This window comes from Hyperolius riggenbachi, chromosome 3, assembly GCF_040937935.1.
Source record: "Hyperolius riggenbachi isolate aHypRig1 chromosome 3, aHypRig1.pri, whole genome shotgun sequence".
Lineage (NCBI taxonomy): Eukaryota > Metazoa > Chordata > Amphibia > Anura > Hyperoliidae > Hyperolius > Hyperolius riggenbachi.
This window is the reverse complement of record NC_090648.1, coordinates 248,115,965-248,140,378: the sequence shown is the minus strand read 5'-3', so window position 1 is coordinate 248,140,378 and position 24,414 is coordinate 248,115,965. Positions and strand designations below refer to the sequence as shown.

The 24,414-nt window shown below is 43.2% G+C and overlaps 1 protein-coding gene across 2 annotated transcripts in view; it reads right to left on the bottom strand.

Annotated features, from left to right (window-relative positions):
* Positions 1-620: 620 nt before the first annotated feature.
* Positions 621-24,414, bottom strand: part of LOC137563538 (2-oxoadipate dehydrogenase complex component E1) — a 44,855-nt gene continuing 21,061 nt past the window's right edge. For both annotated transcript variants that reach the window (XM_068276125.1, XM_068276126.1), the window contains 10 exons: positions 23,951-24,263; positions 20,186-20,270; positions 15,246-15,385; positions 14,595-14,745; positions 12,565-12,671; positions 11,909-12,073; positions 10,745-10,827; positions 7,931-8,100; positions 4,670-4,755; positions 621-992 (listed from right to left, as the gene is read on the bottom strand). In XM_068276125.1, coding sequence (XP_068132226.1) covers positions 891-992; positions 4,670-4,755; positions 7,931-8,100; positions 10,745-10,827; positions 11,909-12,073; positions 12,565-12,671; positions 14,595-14,745; positions 15,246-15,385; positions 20,186-20,270; positions 23,951-24,263 — 1,402 coding nt within the window. In that variant the 3' untranslated portion in view covers positions 621-890. The remainder of the gene's footprint in view (positions 993-4,669; positions 4,756-7,930; positions 8,101-10,744; positions 10,828-11,908; positions 12,074-12,564; positions 12,672-14,594; positions 14,746-15,245; positions 15,386-20,185; positions 20,271-23,950; positions 24,264-24,414) is intronic.

Below are 24,414 nucleotides of genomic sequence, written 5' to 3'. Positions count from 1 at the left end.
TAAAATTGAAGGTATAGAATGGTGAGGTGGACTAAAGGTACAAAAAGGCTTAAAGGGACTCCGAGCAGTGCAGAAACTATGGAAAGATGCAGATCATTTTAAAGCTCTATTTCTCCTATTTCCAATGATATATAAACCGCTGCCCTACTCCTTTTAGTTTTCGCTATTTTCGCGATTGAAATTGCCGCGGCCGTGATTTTAATCGCGAAAATAAAGAAAACTAAAAGGCGTAGGGCAACGATTTAGGTGTCGCCAGAAAGAGGAGAAAGAGAGCTTTAAAATGATATCCATCTTTCCATAGTTACATTGTATTACACAGGCCGACTTTTTCTGCTAAATGGAGCTGCTGACACTGGGGAAAGTGTCGTCCTGTGTAATACAAGTAACTATGGAAAGATGGATATCATTTTAAAGCTCTCTTTCTCCTCTTTCTGGCGACACCTAAATCGTCGCTCTACGCCTTTTAGCTTTCTTTCTTTTCGCGATTGAAATCGCGGCCGCGGCAATTTCAATCGCGAAAATAGCAAAAACTAAAAGGCGTAGGGCGGTGGTTTGTATATCATTGGAAAGAGGAGAAAGAGAGCTTTAAAATGATATTCATCTTTCCATAGTTTCTGCACTGCTCGGAGTCCCTTTAAGACATTGAACTTGATTGATATGTCTTTCTAAACCAAATAACTACCGTTATGTAATTAATTCACATGAATGGTAAGTACAGAAACAGTAGTGGTTTCTTTGAACTATTTTCATAGAACTTCATGTAAAATATATTATGAAAAAAAATAGTTATTTGATCCCAATCCTGTGCGAAAGAAAGGCTTCCATTTTATGAAAAGCTTTTCTGATCCAATGGCTAAAAATCAACTATAAAAATGGAAGTTGGTGTCTTGCTATGCAAATGTACTCCTTATAATGTCTTCTTGTTGCTGTTGATGTAAAGTCCCAATCCCCACAGCAGGAGCAGGAAGAGGCGGTCTGCTGACAAGGCGCAACTACAAAGACACAATGGGCGGAGAACAAACGTTAGTACAATTTTATTTTATTACATCTTATACAGTTCAACCAAGTGAAATAGTGCCGGTGACTATCTTCACAATTCACTAAATCCCATTTTTCTGCTGAAGACACTGTGCAGTGCTTAAAGAGGACCCGAGGCGGCATTGATGGGAGTGGGGTTGTAGACCCCACTCCCCCCCCCCCCCCCAAAAAAAACAAATTGGCGACAAGCAGCTTGTCGTCAATCTTGAGGGTAAGGGACATCCCATGCAGGATTTTTTTTGTTTTGTTACAAAAATGCCCATCTTGAGTTCAAAAAAGTTTAAAAAAGAAACTGTAGTAAGAATAACAATGTATAATTTTTTTTTCTCATTTATTTTTATTTAGTCAGTGTTTGCACATTATAAAATCTGTCCTCAGGTGGGGAGTAATGCTGGGCATACACGGTGAGATAATGCGGCGGAATTGAGCAAGCAGGTTGATGCCAGCGCGTCACCACTCGTCCACGCGTGCGCGCGGATCGATTCCCGCTCGTCCCCGCGGGTGCTTCTTATCAGCCGCTCGTTTTTTTCTATTCTCCGCCCGCAGGGATCGAGCGTGGTATCGATCCGCCGTGGTGATCGGACAGGTTGGATCTTCTCAATCGAGTCATCAGCTACTCGAATGATAACAACTATCTAGCCGTGTATGCCCAGCATAAGAGAGAATTCTGCATATCTAATCAGCCTAGGCTAAGCATCACTGGGAGGGTGGAGTTACATACCAATATATAAGTACAGGAAGTTTTCGGATGCTGAAACCAGGAAAATTACTGTAAAAGTGCGTGTATTAAATAATTTACTGCATTCTATATACGCTATGTCACTACAGTGCCTCTTGAAATTTCAACCTATAGCTAGTAGGTTGTATAGAAATAAAGGAATCGAACTGATCATGAAACTAGAGATATCCATAAAATCTGACAGCTGCTGCATCCTTGGAACCTCACCTGCTGGCAACCATGAATGTCCAGACCTTGTAGAACGAGTACAAATGTGTAGAATTTAGTAGGAGGAAGAACTTGACAGATTTGATGCCTAACTTCACATGGGGAGTGATGGAAGTTTACACACTTTATACCAGGGGTCAGGAACCTTTTTAGCTGAGAGAGCCATAAATGCCACATATTTTAAAATGTATTTCTGTGAGAGCCGTACAATATGTTTCAAACTGGGACAGTGCATATGCGCAGCAGAGGGCTCACGTCCCTATTGCCATGATTATGTGTATACAGTTGATCCTCCGGGCAACGGAAGCGTTTTTAGCTTCAGCTTGTACAATTAGCTAGATGACTTGGAGGTCGATTCACTTTGTAGGAGGAGATATCCACACTTTGGCCTACTAGGCTGCCTGGCAAGTGACAGGCAGCCTTTTGGGCCAATCAAAATGCAGGGAAAGCCACTGGACCTAACAGGATCCAGGGTGGGACAACTGGAGTGGCCGTTAGTTTTGGGAGGAACGCGAGTAATTAGTGCATGCTACAGCAGTAGTGTGCCTACTTTGAAAATTTTACATGCACTGCCACACTAAGCTGCGCTGTTTGAGCAGTGTACCGTTGTGAATCAACCCCTATCTGTGAGCCAGATGTAGCCATCAAAAGAGCCACATCTGGCTCCCGAGCCATAGGTTCCCTACCCCTGCTTTATATGGAAGCAGCCATTATAACAGCAGCGTCTACTGTGCCAACAGCAGTGTGTCAGAGATCTGAACCTTTGGAGAGACGTGCCAGGACTTGAAAAAGGTTGGGAACCACTACCCTAAGCAAACAGTGTTATGTCAGAGATGCTCAAGATGCATACACAGGCTAGCTGAAACTCTGTAGACATTAGTGGCCGTATCAGCTGAGAATCGAGCATGGGCAAAGTTGCAATCTCCAAGCCCATTGTTCTTCTCCTTACCTCTTCTACCAGAAGCTGTGCACTGTCCCTCCTTCCTTGCACATAGAAACAGACATGTTGCTAGGATATAGTACAGCAAGGAATCTGTACAAAACTCAACCCCCAAACTGTAACTGAGTGAATGAGTCCCGATTCATTCAGGCAAGTGAGAATGTTTGCGCACCTTTAGATGCACAAACTAACTGTTTAGAGTTTAAAAAAAACTGCGTCAGAATAAGTTACCGCATTGTCCACCGTATAAGATGCACTTTTTCTCCGCCAAAAATGGGGAGGAAAAAGTCCCTGCGTCTTATACAACAGGGGTCCACAGCCCTGGTATATAGGTAAGTAAGTATCTAGGTATAGTTGCCCCCAGTATAGGTAGCTAACAGTTGCCCCTGTATAAGGACTATAGTTGCCCCAGTATAGTTAGGTAGCATAGTTACCGCAATATAGTTAGTATAGTTACCCCAGTATAGCAAGTACAGTTAGCCCAGTATAGCTAGTACAGTTAGCCCAGTATAGCTAGTACAGTTAGCCCAGTATAGCTAGTACAGTTAGCCCAGTATAGCTAGTACAGTTAGCCCAGTATAGCAAGTACAGTTAGCCCAGTGTAGCCAGTAGTTACCCCAGTATATCTGCCCCAGTGTAGTTAGGAGAGGTGCCCTCCACCCGCGGCCGGCGCTCCTGTTACCTTATGAGCGGGCGGTCGCTTTCTTCCTTATATTCCCCATAGCTCCTGTCCTCGGTTGCAGCATCTCGTAATACAGCAGCGCTTCCCGCGCGGCTGCTGTAAGAGAAGGAAAGGCCAGTTCCGCCCGCAGCCCCCCAGAAATCTGCCAACGGACCACCAGAGGGCCGCGGCCCCCAGGTTGGGGACCTCTGTCAAATGCAAGGCATCCCTGACTTACGAATGCTCGCTGATACCAATCGCCAGCCTGCGGCCACGTCGAGGATTCCATGCATTGACCCTTCTGTGTCTACCCCCTCCCCCCCATATAATTAGTGTAGTGCAGTGGGTGCGGTTCCCTCTACCCTTTCCCCCTATTGTGTGAGCTAAACACAATAATTAGCAAGTCAGCGGCTATTATCTAATCCAATGGCTCCTGGTGATTGCAGACCTGTCTTCTCTCTGTGGCTCCTTCTAATGACGTCACCAGCAGAAGCTATCACTAGAAAAGCAGAGCGAGAGAGGTGACAAGTCTGCGATCACCGGGAGCCGCTGGATTAGGTAATTAACTGCCGCTGACCTACTAATTACAACGGGGAAGGGAGTTGGAAGCAGAGACACAAGGGGGAGCAAATCGACACACAGTAGGGGGGAAAGCGGAGAGAGAGAAGCACTCATTACACAGTAGTGAGGGGAGGGGGAAGGGGGGCACTGGCAGACACAAGCAGGCAGGGAGTGGACCATACAGGGGGGCTGGGAACACTCATGGGCACACTGGGGGGTGAACATAGGGGAACATACTGGGGATACAGGACACCAATGGGGGGGGGGGGATCATCATCAAGACGCTCCTGGACTATGGACACACCAGGTTCAGTAATTATTATTTTTCCATAGTTTTTGCCTTCTAAAAAAGAAATTAGATCAAATTGAGATGGCTTTAGTTCGGGTTTGTTTTAACTCTTTCTTGCTTGTATTAGTTATCCCAATTCAGTTTGTTAATATGATGCTGTTGTAGATCCTAAAATGCCTGAATGGCAAAATGTTTACATACTAAGGTCTTGCAAACAAAATGTATTGTATTTACCTTACAACCCAACTGCTTTTCACATCTTGGGGCAATAAAAGTCCATGCACCCATATTTTGTGGTTCTTCTTGGCTCCAAATGAAATCTAAAATAAATAAAATGTAACTTTTCATCTCTTAACACACATACTGTCATGCCCTCACCGGACACTGTGTGAATGTGCTACATATCGTACCACCTCCTGCTGCTACTTTCTGTAAGTAGTGGGGTGTGCAGTCTCCTCCCCCACTGCCAGAAGTTACCATCCCACTTTTCTGCTAAGACCACAATGCCATGGTCTGTTTGTTCCTGTCCTAGTCTCCACACACTAAAGCTGGTGGCACACATGAGCATGGCCAGCATTACAAAGACCCATACAGTACTGATAATTAAATGCACTTCTGACATTTTAAGTGGTATTTAAAATAATCAAAATAATACGAAAGCAGTAAAGTACTATAATGTGTTAGTCTTCAGTTAAAGCCAGAAGTTTTATTGGTTAGTGTTAAACGAATTGCTTAAAGTACAACTGAAGTGAGAAGAATATGGAGGCTGCCAAACTTACCAACTGCCTGGCAGCTCTGCTGATCAATTTGGCTGCAGTAGTGTCTGAATAAAACCAGAAACAAGCATGTGGCAACATTTGTCAGATCTGACAATAATGTCATAAAAATCCGACCTGCTGCTTGCTTGTTTAGGGTCTATGTGGAGGGGGGGTTGCGCTCAGCAACGGGGGAGCACAGAGTAGCAAGAGAAGCCTCAATAGGATCCTGAGGCTTACCTCTCTTTAAGGGCCCGTTAAGATCACAAATGCGGATGGCCATGCGTGCGGAACGCGTGCGGACCGCAACGCGTACGAACGCACGCCATCCGCGTTTGTGTGCGTTGCGTGGCTGATCCCATCACTGAAAAGTGAATGGGACAGCCACGCGTTTTGACAAAATCTGCGTGCAGCATGCGTTCCCGGACCGCATGTCAGGAATATATTGGGGTGCTTAGGATGTAAGGAACAGAAACATATATTCTTTCATTTTTCTGCCTGTGTTCCGTGTAGGTCTGCCAGAAGGGAGCTGTTACCTTGAGTTGCTTGGGGCAAGGAAATGGGTGATTGTCTTGACCATATGAGGTGCTTTGAGTTTCTGTATGCAGTTCCTCTGAGAGTGCTAATGGGATTATCTGCCTGGCTTTTTTAACTCAGGAGACAGCCCATTGTCTCAATACACAAAGCAAGAGTACCAGAGTCTGGAGACTAACACAGGAATGTTGGAAATGTACATGACAGGCTACTGGAAATTAAATTATTAGTGGAGGTGCAAACGATACCCTGTAAATTACAGCTATTGGAAGGGGGTTGGAATCTCTGCAGACTTTAAAAACGGAGACAGGAAAAAGCCTTAATCAAGTTTTCACCTGGAGTTGAAAGCCTCACTTAACAATCTCTTGATGTATAGACATTGTAACCTGGGGAAATTGGGCTAAGGAAGTCTTTTGTTGGGTGTGGGTACTATAGTGGATGTTGGATCTCTGAATATCCAATTATGACTGAGGATGTAATTAAATCTAGTCTCCCCCCGTCCACACAGGCTTACAGCCTCGAGGCGAATATTTCATTATAAAAACCAGGGGACAGCTACCTCAAATCAGTTCTCTTCTGACGGTAGCTGCGGCTAGTCTCCTGGCCCAAGCTAGTGGACTCCTGGTCTAACCAGAATTGTGTCCGTCCACAAAAGTCCAAGATTCTTCTATCTGGATTCCTGTATTTTGGTAAGCAAACTGCTTGGTGTGTTATCTTGGCAACTTTAATTTTGTAACTTTTTATTTTTGTTTTTTGTAATCTTTTGTATATATTCTGTTCTGCATTGTTCTATGTTTTTCTGGAATATTAAATTATTTTTTATTAAGCTTGACTTCTGCCGTACTAAACTAACACTCATAGCCTAGAGGAGACTGAATTGTAACAGTGTATAAGTTCATGCCTAATTGTACGCTTGAGCAACACTACCGTATGAAATTGTAATTGCATTGTGTGTATGAGGCACTTCTGCGCTCGACAGCCGAGTGGGAAGTCTAACAGTATCGTTCGGAACGACTGTTAGTGGTTTTGCTTCATTACAGCGTAAGATTGCAACTGTGTGTGTGTGCGTGGCGTTCTCGTATTCGGCCTAAGCGCAAAGCTGACCCAAATACGAAACCGCGGAGTGCGTGTTGAGCACTCGACAGCTAAGTGAACGTGTCTAGCAACGGCTAGTGGTGGCAGTGGGAGGTGTTCGAGGGGTCCCAGCCTTGTTTTTAGCTTAAATAAGGCTGTTCCCCGCTTGATCAGGTCAAACCCGCAGTCGGGAACCGTATACGCAGGCGTGCCGCGGGCCGGTTCCTGACACCGCACAGGTCCGGAACGCATGCAGTGTGAACATCAGATAGTGCACTCTATGCACTGTCTGATGTCGTGCGTGTCGGCCTCCTGCACGCGTTTCCAAAAACGCGGCTGGAAACGCATGCAGTCTGAACGGGCCCTAAGTTTCTATTTTTGTACCCGAGCTTCGGCTTGGAATCACTTTAAAGTTGCCCATACAAGGTGTGCAAAAGTGAAATCCGCACGATGTCGGTAGGATCTGTATGTCTTTATTAAATCATTATACACGACAGGCTAAAACCAGCACCACATGTTGACATGTTTCGGGCGTTACACGCCCTTAATCATAGCATATGATTAAGGGCGTGTAACGCACGAAACATGTCAGCATGTGGTGCTGGTTTTAGCCTGTCGTGTATAATGATTTAATAAAGACATACAGATCCTACCGACATCATGCGGATTTCACTTTTGCACAGTCTTGGATTCGAGGTTTTGGCAGCCTGCTTTCCTGCACTGTCGGCAGACGGAGGTTGTGAGCGGAGTTCCACGTACATTGCTCATACAAGGTACAATAAAAAAGTTACATTTTCCCGTTTATTCAACCAAAATGATCAAATCGAATGAAGGCTAAAAAAAAAAAAAAAAAAATTCCGATCAAGGAAAAAAAATTATCGATTATCCCATTTTTTCAATATAAATCCGATCGGACATGTTGGGAAAAAATTTATATTCGAACGAACAAAATTATGTAATCGGAAAAGAAAATGAAAAAAATTGTACCATGTATGGGCACCATACAAAAGTGTAAGTTGTCTCCAAGATACTTGCCAAACTACGTTCATAGTTTTTATTCAAAATAGTTTCTGGCATTGAAAGCAATAGTGAGCATAAATAGACTGAACAATGCAAGATTAAGTAAACCCACCTTTGGCATTTGGGTACTTGCTCATCTCTTGCTGCAGCGCTTCTAATGGGAATGGACACAGCTCTTCAATCCGAATTATAGCGTATTTGTTTCCTAGCTCACTAAGTGCCTCCTTCTGTTTGGCCAAAGCATAGTAATGTTTCCCAGAGCAAAAAATCACTGTGCTGACACTATGGGGAAAAGGACAAAATAATAACAGCATGGCTATATTGCAGAACAGATGTAACCAGTATTAATGTAAAAAATATATACACTTTCCAAGGTTATGAAACAAATGATAACAATGGCATGAATACTACTGCATTCTTCTATTAAAATGTTTTTAAAAGGGTAACTGCATATTAACCTTCTAAGTGCTTCAGAATTACATCATAGGGTACCCTGTTATGGAAAACCAGAACCATAAAGGACTTTTTGTAGTAGGTCTGCAGGAGCCTAAAAGCCATCTGTAGAAAAGTCATTAGACTTATCCTTTCCTACGCTGAAGGGTACAAATTGAGCAACAATCAAAATCTACAGTTCATCACTTTAGAAACATTTAAATCATTCTTTTTACACCCACGAAAGCCAAGCTAACAGCCTACACTGCTAGTATATAGCACAGCTATAGCCTATTCAGTTTACGGAACCATTTAAAGAGTACCTGTACTAAAAACAACATAATAAATACAATTGCTTACTTTTTACAATATTCATTTTTAAATTTAGTCAGTGTCTGCCCAGTGTAAAATCAGTCCTCACCCCGATTTATATTCTGAAATTTATCACTGGTGGTGACATCTTTAGGTCTGCCAGGTGATCTGTACGGAATGTTCATTACTGAGAGAGCAGAGAGGGAAATATTGCTTGCTTGCTAGTTGGAAAAAGCCATTATTTCCCACAATGCTGCAAGGATCACAGAAATCAAACTGTGGGAGGGTTTTCACCACAACATCAGCCATACAGAAGATCTATTCAAGAAAAGGTAAAGATTTCTCTTGGGAAAGAGGGTATCGTTTATAGAATGAAATGAAGTTCAATCCTTAGTTAAAGTTCCTCTGTAAAATAACTTATTAACAGCAGCAAATAGTGCTTTTTGGGCCCAATCTCTTTTTGATAAATGTGTTAGCTGACTGCTAACAATCATTTAGACATTGTTCTGGGTAAGGCTGGTTTTCAAAATAATTGATTGGCACCAGAATGTTTGATTTTCCAGACCAGATACTTTAGCCGAAATGGACCAATGGTGGGAAGCACCTGAGCACCTGTGAAATTCAGCAAACCAGGACTGGAATCTTTTAAAAAAATATTGTCCGCTATTTAATCGCTAATAAACGTTTCCATCACTTACCCATTTCCTATTAGATTATAGTGAGTATAATGAAAATGTAAGTGAAATAGCAGTGATGCAATAGATGCACTTTGGGTCCTATGGGAGAAAAATGCTTTACAAATGTTTTTGTTTTTGATTTGTTGTTTCTACTGTATTTGTCCAACCACTTTTACAATAGCATTTTAGCAATCCTTACTATGAGGGCTACAAAACTTTGTCACCTAACTGGAGACATTTGCTACATGACGGAGGCCCCACAATGCTTTTCTCAGTGTAGATGTCATAGGAATGAAATGGGGGCAGATTAAGGTCCTGGGTAACTAACAAACAGAAACATATACAGGCCCTTCTGCAGCCTTACCAGAAAGGGTTACTTGGATCTCTCTTGAACTTTATAAAAAAAATGATCATAAAATGTGAAACTTCTCACATGGGGCTCATCTTTTTGATCGTGGTGTGAAAATATACTTTTCTTAAGAGGCAGTAAAAATGGCATATCGCCATAGGAAACAGTAAATATAGCATATAGCCACAGCTGATCTACAATCCAGCTTCTCTGATTGTGTCCCCAGGTACCTGTAACAGTGCGAGTGTCCACATTTTTCAAAGTTCCTTCACTTTAGTGTGAAATCCTGTTATCTTGGATGCATTATTAATAAAGCAATCTGATCCTAGCATTTAACTTTACAGCAAGTGTACACTGGGGCTCATGTCCCTCTGTGTTGAAGCATCTAACTACAGTATTGGAAAGGCTCCCAAGCTCCCCAATATGGCAGTGACTATACAGGATGCCACTACCAAAAACACAGGTAACTTGAACAGTACCAACTACAACCAATGGTATGGGGATTAATGGGGTGTTCTCTTTTAGTATATTTGAGTGCAGATCCAAAATTAAATTTAAAAGGTCTTCAGTAGTATACAAATAGCTGTTTGTTTTTTTATAAATAAGTTGATGTGTGGTCGCACGTAATCAGCAGGGCTGTGGAGTCAGTACAAAAATCTTCCGACTCCAACTCCTCAGTTTATGAAACCACGACTCCAACTCCGACTCCGGGTACCCAAAATGGCTCCGACTCCTCGACACCGACTCCTTAGTCTAATACTTAACAGGGCTGTAGATTTTGTACAAAAATAATCCGACTCCAACTTCTCAGTTTATGAAACCACGACTCCGACTCCGGGTGCCCAAAATTGCACCGACTCCTCGACTCCGACTGGACAGCCCTGGTAATCACTACGACTAAGGGCAGATTGTAAGCCCGACAGCGTTAGTTGAACCTTGTGGTTTTATGCACTTGACATGTGGAATTACTGAATAAAGAATACCAGCTTTTTTCAACCAATGGTCGGTTTGCGGATCCTTCTGTGTATACTTGTGGATTGGCCTGGCTTACCAGATCCTGCACCCACTGGTTTGACTCATAGGGGGTAGAGCGTTTTGAACTTTTCTATTTTCCTGGTAATCAGTATGCCTTATCCAACAGAATATGATGTGTTACCTTTTAGGATCTTTGGCAGACTCCCCAAGAACAGGTCTGAATGATTTTCCTGGGGCCATTTCTTCAAAGCTTGAAACAGCAGCCTTACAGATGAGAAAGATATAGAAGAACAAATTAATAATAGTTCAAAGTTCAACATAAATCCTTGCATGACTGAATATTTTAGCGGATCTTGTATTAAGAGAGATATGGATGCTGCCATACTTATTACTTTATAAACATGCCTTATGCCTGGCTGTCTTTGCTGACCACCTGTCTCTAATGCTTTCAGCCACTAAGGCCCGGTTCACATTAGCGGTTGTTTGCCAAACGGACCGGATGACCTGACCGGATCCGGACCGGATCCGGATCGGAACCGTACGGTTCTGATCCGGATCCGATCCGGATCCGGTCAGGTTGCATCAGGTGTCCATCAGGATGCGATCCGGATCAGTTTGGCAAAAGTTACGTTAAAAACAAAAAAAATGTTGGGGTCTGGGAGGTCAGCAGAAGGGGGACCTGTGGAATCAGGCCCTCTGCTGTTTAGCACTCACCTCCACCTCCGACATGCTGCCAACATCTCCGGATCCGGATCCAGCTGTGCTGCTCCACTCCAAAATGCTTGCCCATGTGTCCCCATCCAATATCGCCGCAACAATCCCCATAGGAAGTGGGGTAGAACATCCGGATTTCTCAGCCAGTGTGTTGTGCGCTCTCCGGTTCCCATTGGTGTGTATTGGCCGGATGGTGCAGTCCGGCTCCGCCCCGGATACGGCTGCCGGAGGAGCCGGATGAAAAAATAGCGCATGTTGGAACGGAGGCCGGAGTCCGGATCCGGCCCGGATCCGGTCCGGCTCCAGTTCGGCAGAACGGACGCATGTGAACGGACGCATAGGCTTCCATTGCTATGCCGTGCGTCCGTTCCGTCCGTTCTGCAAGCGGTGCGGCTCCGGCACGGCGATTCCGGAGGGCCACCGCAAGTGTGAACCGGGCCGGTTAGTGGCTGAAAGCATTAGAGACAGGTGGTAACCCAGAACAATAGTCTAAGTAATATGTTCTGACTAAAGTATTATCACATTAGTGACAAGACAATATATACTCTGTACAGCGCTGGGTAATATGTAGGCACTATATAAATAATAAAATAAATCTGTATGCTTTTAAAGTGGGAAATAAAACCATTACCGGATATCTGAGAAGCATTTTTGGAGATGCCACAATCAGAGGTTTTCTAAAATTTCGAATCATTTGTCTTCGCAATAAGTGAAAATACTGTGCTGGAGTTGTTGGGTTAACTACAAACATATTGACATTATCTCCATCCACTCCTCCTTCTTTACTGTCACACATCTGTAAGAAATATCAAAACCTAATCATGACTTGAGAAAGAGAAGACTGTGGAAAAAACACAACATACACTATTTAAAGAAGGTCTGTCACTAGGTATACTGCGATGTGAGGTACAGAGAACACACATCACATTGCCAACCCCACTATGATAGTTTGTGCCTCACCAACATGTGTTAATCCTGTTCTCATGAGTCTCTTACGATTCACTTCACCTAATGATTTATTTTACTGTGCAAAATAAGAACGATTACAAAACTTCTTCCAATCAACTGATTGTAAACAGACAATAGAACTGTTTTGGCCAGCAAAATATAATTCTGTTCAGTTGGATTACACACCATTTTCTTTTTACATTATGGGATGAACAAAACTCTTTTGCGGATTTTGAACAACAACTGAATAGTGTCATAAAGACATTGTTGAAAAAACCATTTGCTGTGACTAAATCAGAAGATCACTCACCCACAAGTATAGAAAACAAAAGCACTAACCTGCAGAAATCGTTCAATGCGGCAAGAAGAGTGTTCTGGGCCAGCACCATCATAGCCATGAGGTAGGAGAATCACAATGCCACTCTGTAGTAACCACTTAGCCTCGCCTAACAAAATAAGGTAAATGCTACAATTAAAGTAGCACACAAGACATAGATGCAGTTTTGCCATGTGAGCAGTGCTCCATACATAGGATGAGCCACCACTCTCTGCAGTGGCTCCCATGCACCAAACACCAGCATTATAGGTGACGGAGGAGGAAATTCTGCCACTGCCAATATATGCAAAGTAATGGAGTAGAATTCAGTGTAAAGTAAAAGTGTCACTAAAAACACAGGTGTTAAAATAAAATGCCTCAACATAAAGATATATCACAATCTTTTACATGTTAGTGTAATTAAAATTCAGTATGAATATTCCAATGCAGCTTTGATTAAGAAAGCTGTGTATTTGCATTTTTTCATTTTATCGCAATCTTACAATTAGTCTAGTTCTAGTATGTACATTATAACTGTCACTGTGTTCTTACATGAACTAGCTACAATACCAGTGAATTCTTGTTTGAAAATTGTGCTTCTGAAAATGTTCTATACCTTTTGATCTTATTAATTGGGAATTATTAAAAATCTGAGTACACGCCTTATCCCTGTGGAGCTCTTACCAACCCTTCAGCAAGAAATGACAAGTGAGTTACTTAAAGGACAAATGAAATGAGAATAATATGGAGGCTGCCATATTTATTTTCATTTTATCAAAACCAGTTGCCTGGCAGCCCTGCTGGCCCATTTGGCTGCAGTAGTGTCAGAATAACATTGGAAACGGGCATGCAGCTAATCTGGTCAATCTGAAAATAGTGTAATGTACACCTGATCTGCATATGCTTGTTCAAGGTATGTGGCTCAGGCAGATTTCACAGTGCAAACTGACGGCAGCAATGTGGTGCGTCGCCCCCGCCGCACCGCCAGAAACAGGCCTCCATGGAACACCGCGTTACTACACGGTGTTCCCTGTCTGGCCACCAACCAAGCAGGAAGTGATGTACGGTTGCTATCACTTCCTGCTTTGGGTATGCGCGTGAGCATGGAAGCTTATTGTTAAAATACACTTCTGCGCATGCGTGCCACAACGCCAACATTTTTTAAATGCCCGCATTTCCATAGAGTAACATGACTTCCAGTCCAACACAGAGTGACACAAGTACACACGTTAATATAGGTTTGTGCAAGCGTCGGGGATGCCGCGAAAACGTCACTTCCGTCGCATCGCGCCATACCGTGGAAGTATGAATGTCTTCATAGACTTTCATTGCACGGCGGTGAGGTGCGGTACCACACCACATCGGTGTGAAATGGCCCTAAAAGTATTAGAGACAGAGGATCAGCAGGATAGCCAGGCAAGTGGTATTGCTTAAAATGAAATGAATATGGCAGCCTCCATATCCCTAATTCTTCAGTTGTCCTTTAAACAGCTCTAAAATCCTGCAGAGCCTCAATGTAGCTGACATTGTACAGACAGGTCACCAGCTTGCAGGTGTGTGTGTGTGTGTGTGTGTGTGTGTGTGTGTGTGTGTGTGTGTGTGTGTGTGTGTGTGTGTGTGTGTGTGTGTGTGTGTGTGTGTGTGTGTGTGTGTGTGTGTGTGTGTGTGTGTGTGTGTGTGTGTGTGTGTGTGTGTGTGTGTGTGTGTGTGTGTGTGTGTGTGTGTGTGTGTGTGTGTTGGGGGGGGAGAGATGACAGAGTGGCTCATGAATGGAGAGAACAATGCTCTCAGCCAGCTCATTCCACCCAGTACATTGCTGGCCAAGGTGTCGTAGGCCACTGTACACACGCTCAATTCTTGGAATGGCTAATAGAATATCAGTAAATTTAGCAATATACTACTTTTTAAATTGGCAAGATAGTAAAATATCGGCAAAATTTATACCAATTTCGTTTCATAGTGCGGAAAAAATTAAAAACGACCATTTTGCATTTGTATAATATAGAATGTCAATTCTATCCTTTCAGCTTACAGACATTTAGTACCGTCATACCTCCAGAAATAAAAGTGTCAAATATAATCTGGGCACCATTGAAGAAATCTCCAAACTGTGCTTCCCAAATTGGCAGTAACTTGGGACTTTCTATACTCATCCCATATTCAAATCCAAGGACAGCTTCCTCTGACAAGGCACTATTGCTTACCTGAGGAGAGAGAACAAATGCAAACTAGCAATAGCACCCCGAGATTCTCATGTTCTTATTTTTTAAGTTTAAATAAACTACTTACATCTGCAAATAAAATGCCACTAATAGTGGAACTAAACAGGTTATTCAATAGGATACATTTACATTGCTCGGTTAGAACGGATACATTCGACACATTCCACCCAACGGATGTGCAAGTTTGGGGAGGCAGCAATAAATCCGGAGCAATGGATGCGTCGCACTGACCACGAGCTAACAGAATGCACAGTCACGGATAAAAAACTAATGCCCAATAAAAACTGATCCATTCCACGTTTTTGTTTTTACACAGATCAGTTTTCAATAAGTCCAGTTTGACCCAGGTCTAACACTGCCATATGTAGATATGGCCAATGAGATGCTTATAATTCTAACTTGCTGCAGATGACATAACTGCATTGTAACAAAACAGCACATTCATCCCTGTTCAAAATAAAAATTGGCACAGAATCACATACCTCCAAAAAGCCTTTCTGGTCTGGTGTTATGTGGTTCAGAGGAATGTAGATGTCATTTGTCTCTTGGCAAACTACCATACAGTGCCTCTGACTGAAGGTTCCACGTCCCACATCTTGTCCACTTAGTCTAACATTAAGCCCTAAAAATTAGAATGGAAATAAGCCGGTAATCAGACAAAACCCTTAATAGAGATATCATAACATAATTTGTAGTACATACACTAATAAGGAATGTTAGTAGCCCTGGAATCCTTCTCCACAGAAACGCTATGCACAAAATATACCATATGTTATCACAATAATCATACACTTTATGCCATTTTCTTGTTTGGTGCCATAAGAATACCATCACCTGGCTATTCCATTCTTAGGAAAACTGCCCATGCCCAACTATACACAATATCACTTGTGCCCTGGCACACACACACACACACACACACACACACACACACACACACACACACACACACACACACACACAAACAATCCAACAGTATTGTCAGCACTGGAGAGCTCAACCATTCAACAACCCACAATATTGACTGTGCCCTGATGAACTGGCCACACACTAACCAACAGTTAAATCTGGCTACACTTGGAATAGCAGCCCAGGGTGCCTACCAATATACAACGTGTGGACAGCACAAGATATACACAGAGGAACACGCACCTTTCTTATCTACCATCATGTAAAATGCACTGCTCTTAAAAGTAGTCATGAAAAATATATGGAGGCTTCTGAAAATGCCTTTTAGTGTCCACCAAAGAAATATATAATTCAGTAATGTCAGTAGTGTGAACGGGACCCTCTCCCACCTCCTTTGTCATGTTTTGACTGGGGAAGGGGATGATAGAGAGTACACTGCTATTAAAATTTGACAATACCTTGCCCACTTTTCCTCCTACCTGCTTTCTCACTTCTCGCCATAATGTGCCATAATGAATGAATAAACACAGAGAAGAAACCAGGTAAGGCACAGACAGCAACAAAAACTTAAGAGTTTTTCTACTAGGAATTTTAATTGGGCCACAACTGCAATAGTGGTCCCTGATTTACCGAAAACACACAATTATAGTGTGATGTGATTGGTGTCATGCCAAGATTGTTTTAAACATAATTGCAAATGCACGATCGACATTTGCGATTGGGTAAAACTAAAACGGCATCACACTAATGGAAGAGTTACCGTGTAATTTTCACTACTGTTCTATGACCTAGCATTTTGTGATCCGCAAGCGATCGGAATCAGGTAGCAAAATAGTGATAGTGGAAAACAGATAGCCCTTACTCTATTCTTACCCATTTTGCCAAAATTACTTTAAACTCTTTCAGCACCCCCATTATGCTGGACATGTGTGCCAATCTTGCCAGTTTTGAACCTGTACAGATTCTTATTTAGAGAATGAAGAATAACCTGCACAGGTTCAAAACTAGCCAGTTGTGGCATATTGTTTATAATACCTTTAATGTATTGTAATGGTGGCCACTTGAGATCATTGTCACTTCATAAACCAGATGGTTGTGTGACAAGAAAGCTTCTAGCAGGTTTACCCTGTGATAAGCCAGTTACCTTACTGTAAATGTAACTTTAGCTTAGAGATGTGCTGTTAAAAAGTTAATACACAAAGGGGGGGGGGGGGGGGGGTCCCTACCCTTCCTGTCCAGGAAGCTGTCAATCACAGAGCTGGAAGAACACTGTGTGACAAGTACTCTGTCCCAGGGTGTGCTTTGCAGGCCAGGAAACAGAGAATCAGGCTTCTTGTGGAGCTTAGGAGCCACAATCCCTAGATCTAGGACTTCAGAAGAGGCCTTTGCAATGACTGTCCTGATAGGACAACTGAGTGGCAAGAGCCCAGAGACTGATTTGTATGAATTAAGTGTTGGTCCTGCCAAGAGAGGTCGGATATATTGTACAGACTAATGTGGGAGGTGTGGGAGTGCCAGGACATCACTGGATGGTAACAGAATCAGATGTGTTAACTTGATGATTTCCTTGTATGATATCCTGTACTTGGAAAATAAAACATATTCTGACTCTGATTGCCTTGCCTCGAAGTGATGACTTACATTTTTCATACCCGTTGCATGGGCAGATCTGTATAATGATGCACATGGTGCTATTCCAGTGTATAAGCACCATCAATGGCTTGTGTAGTGAAATCCTATGCAAAATAGAAACCGGGGCTCGACCTGTTCAATCCTGTTATTGTGTGCTTACACAACATAACATAAGCAGAAAAACACACGTTTCGGGCAAGATGGCCATTTGTCAAATATTCTGCTTGTGTTACTGCTATGTAAACACACAATCAATGGATACCCTTATTGAACAGGTCAAGCCCCACTTTTTGTTTGCATCAATACACAGTAATCCACAGTGAATCTGCTCCCAGCAGATTCTCCTGCACCAACCCAATTACCTTATTCTCTGACTCATTGCCAATGGAAATAGAAGAAGAGGAGGAGGCTAAAACTGGCCCATATGCAATTAACTTTTTCTCCTGAGTTTTCTCCTAGGTGATATTTTCACACCTTGTCATAAAATGCATTTTAAACCACCAGCGTTTAGGTACTTTTTCAACTGTAAAATGCTTTTGGAGAAAATTTGAAAATTATTTCCCAGGAGAAAACATAGGATAACAAGTTAATTGCATATAGGCCACAGACTCATAACCAAAGAGCAGCATCATGTGAATTTATTAGTGCCGTATTTTACGGACCATAAGACGCACCTAGGTTTAGAGGGCAAAAACCAGGGAAAAAAAATAAAAAATACTAAACCTGGTTCATCCATGGCGCAGGGGCATCTTGTAGATCTCAACCCCCCTTGTACCTCTCGTGTCTCCTTGGTACCTTTAGTGTCTCCCTTGTGTCTTCCTCTGTCTCCCTGTGTCATCTGTGCCCCAATGTCCTCTTAAATGCACCCCCCCCCCCCCCCGTCCTCTTACGTGCCTCTCTGTGTCCTCTTAAATGCCCTGTGTCTTCTTAGGTGTCCTGTGTCCTCATACGTTCCCCCTGTGTCCTCATACGTTCCCCATGTCCTCACATGTGCCCCTCTCTGCCTCGTGTCCTCATATGTGCCTGCCTGTGTCCCTATGCGTTTCCAAGTGTATTCCTGTGTTTACCACATGGGGATTTCTACCTGGCACCTAGCATCCGGACCATAAGACGCAGCAGCTCCCCCCCCCCCCCCCCTATAGTCCGAAATATAAGGTATGTGCAATCGTGGAAAGTTTATTGGAGTAATTTTCTGTAAAGTTTTCCATTACAGACGCAATTTTTTCATCAGATGCAACCATTCAATTAAACAAGACAAATAATATTTATTTCTCCTAATGGACTCAAAGTGCCAGAGTTGCGGCCACTAGGGCATGCTCTATAGGCTGTAGCAGTGTTAGGGATTCTTGCCCAAGGTCTCCTACTGGCTTACTGAACAGGAAGAGCAGAGATTCAAACCCAGGTATCCTGTGTCGGGGGCAAAGCCCTTTAAGGGATACTTAAGTGAAAATAAAAAAATGATTTTTACTCACCTGGGGCTTCCCTCAGCCCCCTGCAGCTGTCCGGTGCCCTCGCAGCCTCGCTCCGATCCTTCTGTCCCCGCCGGCGGCTACTTCCGGGTTCGGCGACAGCCGCTGACAGGCTGGGAATGCGAGTGATTCTTCGCGTTCCCAGCCACAATATATTGCCCCCTATGCTGCTAATGCGGCAAGAAGGCAATAACAGCATAGGGGGCAATATATTGTGGCTGGGAACGCGAAGAATCATTCGCGTTCCCAGCCTGTCGGCGGCTGTCGCCGAACCGGGAAGTAGCCGCTGGCGGGGACAGAAGGATCGGAGCGAGGCTGCGAGGGCACCGGACAGCTGCAGGGGGCTAAGGGAAGTCCCAGGTGAGTAAAAATCATTTTTTTTTATTTTCACTTAAGTATCCCTTTAACCAGTACACTATCCAGCCACAGTTTAGATTTGCAGGATTGAATGTCATCGGAAGCAATTACTGATTGTTTGCATAAACCAGGAAATTAAGGAACTTTCTCTCTTCAGATATGATTGTAAAATCCAACACTCCGATTGTCATAAATCAATTTTTTCCACTTACTACACGATTTTCTGTACAATTCAAATGTAAACATCTGATCAAATGATTGTATCTGAGGAAGAAGTTTACTGTTAATCTAATCTTGATATCTACTTCAACTATTATATGGATGGCTATAAAATGGAAAATCACTTAAAAAACTACCATAAGTCTATATTTTATAAGTGCTACATGGAATACACCATGTAACAAATCCCAATTCCAATTTATTTGTACCAAATTCTTTATCAAGCATTAGGGGACATAGTGTTACCACAAGGATGTGTGTCTACCTAAAATATTTAGAGTAGAATGCAGTGGTGGACAGGTAGCAGTTTTGTACACACTTTTCATGCAAAGCCCAAACCATTACAAATTGTAGTCTCAGGCCTGGAACCCACTGAAATCCGCAAACGCAAAAAACGCAACCGCTAGCGTTTTGCCTGAGCGGTTTGCAAGCGGATTCATGCGAGTTTTCGGCCGCGTTTTGCAACAGTGTATTTTTTTCCTCAGCGGTTGTGTAGCGTTTTGCGTTTTTATCCTGATTGGTCCTGTGAATTATTTTTAATTTTGTTACAGTGTGCTGAACCGCAAAACGCTAGCAAAACCGCTCAGTTTAGGTTTTGCTGAGCGTTTCAATACTTTACATTGAAGCGCTAACGCTCCCAAAATGCTGCAGGTCCTGCGTTTGCGTTTCTGGGAAACGCAAACGCTCCTGTGGAAGTTGCCCCATCCATTAACATTAGCCCAGCGTTTTGGCAAACTGCTAGCATATCGCAGTGCTGCCAAAACGCTGCCAAAAGCGCTCCTGTGGGTTCCAGCCCTCAATGTTTATAGATGTAACCAACTAATTTGTTGACTCACCTTGGCAGAGCAATGACCCAAGCGCCATGGCTTCAGCTGTAGCCCAATCTATCTTTACTCCCTCCTGCAGCTTTTGTATTCTGGACTAAAGACATAAACCATTAACAGCAAGAAAGCAAAAAAATGGTGCCACACATACACAGGCAGGTCTGACAATAAGCTGTAATTACAATTTCCTCCTCAAATACAAGTTTTGGCCAACAAACTTTTTGTGAACTGAAACATTTGAATGGCTGAGGTTTCAAATTCCTGTTAGTTTTGATCAACATCTCTTCACACATGTATTAGTTGATCATTAACAAAACAGTAGTCGTAAAAATATTATCTAAATAAAAAAAAAAAAATACTGAATCCATAGCTCTATTATCTGAAAAAGCATTTCAAAACTTGTCAAAGACGTGGAACAATGCAAAGTTCATATTACGTCACCATTGTAGGGTAAATGCAATGACCAGAAGTACAGCAGTAGGACTAGTATGCAGCTGGGCAAGAACACATGCTGTAAACCAGAGGTCCCCAAACGGTTTTTTGTCAAGGGCTGGGTCAACATACTTCAGACTGCTGGGGGCCGGAGTATACATAAGATGATGTAGAAGTCTTTGCAGGCCAGACAGTGCAGCACACCCAAGTGACAACCTGCAGTCCAATTGGACAGCAGTGTCACCTGATGTGGAACTTGATTGGAAACCAGCAAAATTACTTCTTCCTGGCTTCCATGTGGATGGGTGATGCCAGCACTGCTATTTCATATGCGGACCACCAATATTTAAAGGATGGAGCTGACCTCATCTATAAGTAATACATTTTCTGTGTGGGGAGCGGGTAAAAAAGCCTCAGGGGGCCACATTTGGCCCACGGGCCTTAGTTTGAGGACCACTGCTGTAAACAGTCCACTGCTGAATGATTTCTGTTTACAGTCACACATTTTCAGGGTCATCGGAAGCTATAAAAATACTAACGATGTATAATGGCCATGCATTTTATCACAATGTATTGTTTTATGGTGCATTGCCTACCCCCTTCAATTACACTGAAGGGCAACGCTGTACAAGAATGTGCATACTACTGTGAGACAATACTTGAAGATCACACGGATATACCAGGCTCTTATTCAATTACTTTTTTTCCTCTCTTGAGTTTTCTCACAGGAGATATTTTCATACCTTATCTATAAAATACAATTGACATCCCCAGCAAGCAAGAAAATAATCAAAATAAGTTTGATACATGCTGAAAAGTATACGGTAATCCCGGTATAGTAAACTCTATTATAATAAACCTCTGGCTATAGTAAACTCAGTCCTGAGACCAATTCTGACATGGTAAACTTCTGATATACACTCACCTAAAGGATTATTAGGAACAACTGTTCAATTTCTCATTAATGCAGTTATCTACTCAACCAATCACATGGCAGATGCTTCAATGCATTTAGAGGTGTGGTTCTGGTCAAGACAATCTCCTGAAGTCCAAACTGAATGTCAGAGTGGGAAAGAAAGGCGATTTAAGCAATTTTGAGGGTGGCATGGTTGTTGGTGCCAGAGGGGCCGGTCTGAGTATTTCACAATCTGCTCAGTTACTGGGATTTTCACGCACAACCATTTCTAGGGTTTACAAAGAATGGTGTGAAAAGGGAAAAACATCCAGTATGCGGCAGTCCTGTGGGCGAAAATGCCTTGTTGATGCTAGAGGTCAGAGGAGAATGGGCTGACTGATTCAAGCTGAAACAAGAGCAATGTTGACTGAAATAACTACAACCGAGGTATGCAGCAAAGCATATGTGAAGCCACAACACGCACAACCTTGAGGCGGATGGGCTACAACAGCAGAAGACCCTACCGGGTACAACTTATCTCCACTACAAATAGGAAAAAGAGGCTACAATTTGGAAGCTCACCAAAATTGGACAGTTGAAGACTGGAAATGTTGCCTGGTCTGATGAGTCTCGATAGTCAGAATTTGGCATAAACAGAATGAGAACATGGATCCATCATGCCTTGGTACCAGTGTGCAGGCTGGTGGTGGGGGATGTTTTCTTGGCACACTTTAAGCCCCTTAGTGCCAATTGGGCATCGTTTAACCTCCCTGGGGGTAAGCCCGTGCTGAGCACGGGCTATGCTGCCGAAAGGGACTGCTCAGGCCCCGATTTGCATAATTTTTTTTTTTGCTACACGCAGCTAGCACTTTGCTAGCTGCATGTGCAATCCGATCGCCGCCACTACCCGCCGATCCGCCGCTATCCGTCGCGCCGCAGCCGCCCCCTAGACCCCGTGCGCTGCCTGGCCAATCAGTGCCAGGCAGCGCTGTGGGGTGGATCGGAGTCCCCTTTGACGCCACGACGTCGATGACGTCATCCTGCCCGTCGCCATGGCGACGGGGGAAGCCCTCCAGGAGATCCCGTTCTTTGAACGGGATCTCCTGATCTCCGGATGCGATCGGAGGGGCTGGGGGGATGCCGCTGAGTAGCGACTATCATGTAGCAAGACCTTGTCTCGCTACATGAAAAAAAAAAAAAAACGCTTTGCTGCCCCCTGGCGGATTTTAATAAACCGCCAGGAGGGTTAAATGCCACGGGCTACCTGAGCATTGTTTATGACCATGTCCATCCCTTCACGACCCCCATATACCCATCCTCGGATGGCTACTTCCAGCAGGATAATGCACCATGTCACAAAGCTTGAATCATTTCAAATTGGTTTCTTGAACATGACAATGAGTTCACTGTACTAAAATGGCCCCCACAGTCACCAGATATCAACCCAATAAAGCATCTTTTGGATGTGATGGAACAGGAGCTTTGTGCCCTGGATGTGCATCCCACAAATCTTCATCAAATGCAAGATGCTATCCTTTCATTATGGGCAACATTTCTAAAGAATGCTTTCAGCACCTTGTTTAATCAATGCCACCTAGAATTAAGGCAGTTCTGAAGGCGAAAGGGGTCAAACACCGTATTAGTACGGTGTGCCTAATAATCCTTTGAGTGTATAGCTCTCAGCCACGGCTTTTGTGCCAGGAGAGATACATAGGGGCATGCGGTGTGGACTGCGCATGCGCCTGGCTCTGACTGATCAGATCTCTAGAAAAGGGCTACAGCAGTAAGACCAAGGAGAGGCCAAACACAGAAGCCTGCAGGTGAAAGAAGAGCCCATATATCATGTTGGCAAGGTGTACTCAGGTACACTCTAAATTGAATAAAGTAAAAGTTATGTCTTATGAGAATATTGTTTGTACAAATTATGTCCATGTGAAACATCTGTTCTTGTTGTGATAATTATTGGGGGGTGGACAATGAAATCAACAAAGGGGTTGATTCATTATAGGAGCAACGCAAGCTAAAAAAAAATTAAAAAAAAATTGTGCCCACTATGCACACTACACACGGTCGTGCTGTGAAGAGTGCCTTACTTAGTGACGCCGCTGCTTACACAGTAACGTGTGATCCTTTAAATGCCGGGTGCTGCTGGGTAGTATCACCAATGCAGCATGACCACGCGTAGTGAGCATAGCGGCCACAGTTTTCTACTCGTGCTGCTCCTAAGTCTTCAATGTTTTGGAAAGAACAAGGGATAGGGCCAAGCCCAGCTTTCCTCAGGAAAACTCGTGTTTGCATATTAGACTGTTACAGCTTTCGAGGAGATCTGAAAGACACATTATGCTGCTTTCAGGCATCAAAATGTGTCTGCTGGTTACACATGCTGTTCATTTTGTAATTTTTCAGTTGAAAACATATCCACTCCAATGGTTCGTTTATGCAGAATTCACCTGTGCATGCATCTTGAGCAGATGGCTATGCATCTGAATCTCCTCAAGAACTTCTACAGACTTTGCTCCAATGAACTTAAGCAGGTCAGCAGGCACCCCAGTGTCCCATGTTGTAATACGTGCGCCTGGTTCCACCATTTCATTCCAGTTAGCTTGAAGGTTGGTTGGGGGAGGAGTGTAAAGAGTCATATTGGCAAGATGGTCATTCAGCTTTCCATAATAAGATGATTTTATATCAGAGATTTCATCTTCAGTCATCAACCCTTCAGATATTAAACGTTCTGTATATACATCTGGGATGCTCTTTCTAGATCTGGAATAGAGTGAAATTTACAATGCATTTTGTCTGATCAAGTGGACACTTCTAATACACTTTTCATAACTAAACTCCATATCATTACATTAGTTAACCAACACTTTAAAATAATTTCTAGAAACATAATGTAGCTGACAAAAATATCTAA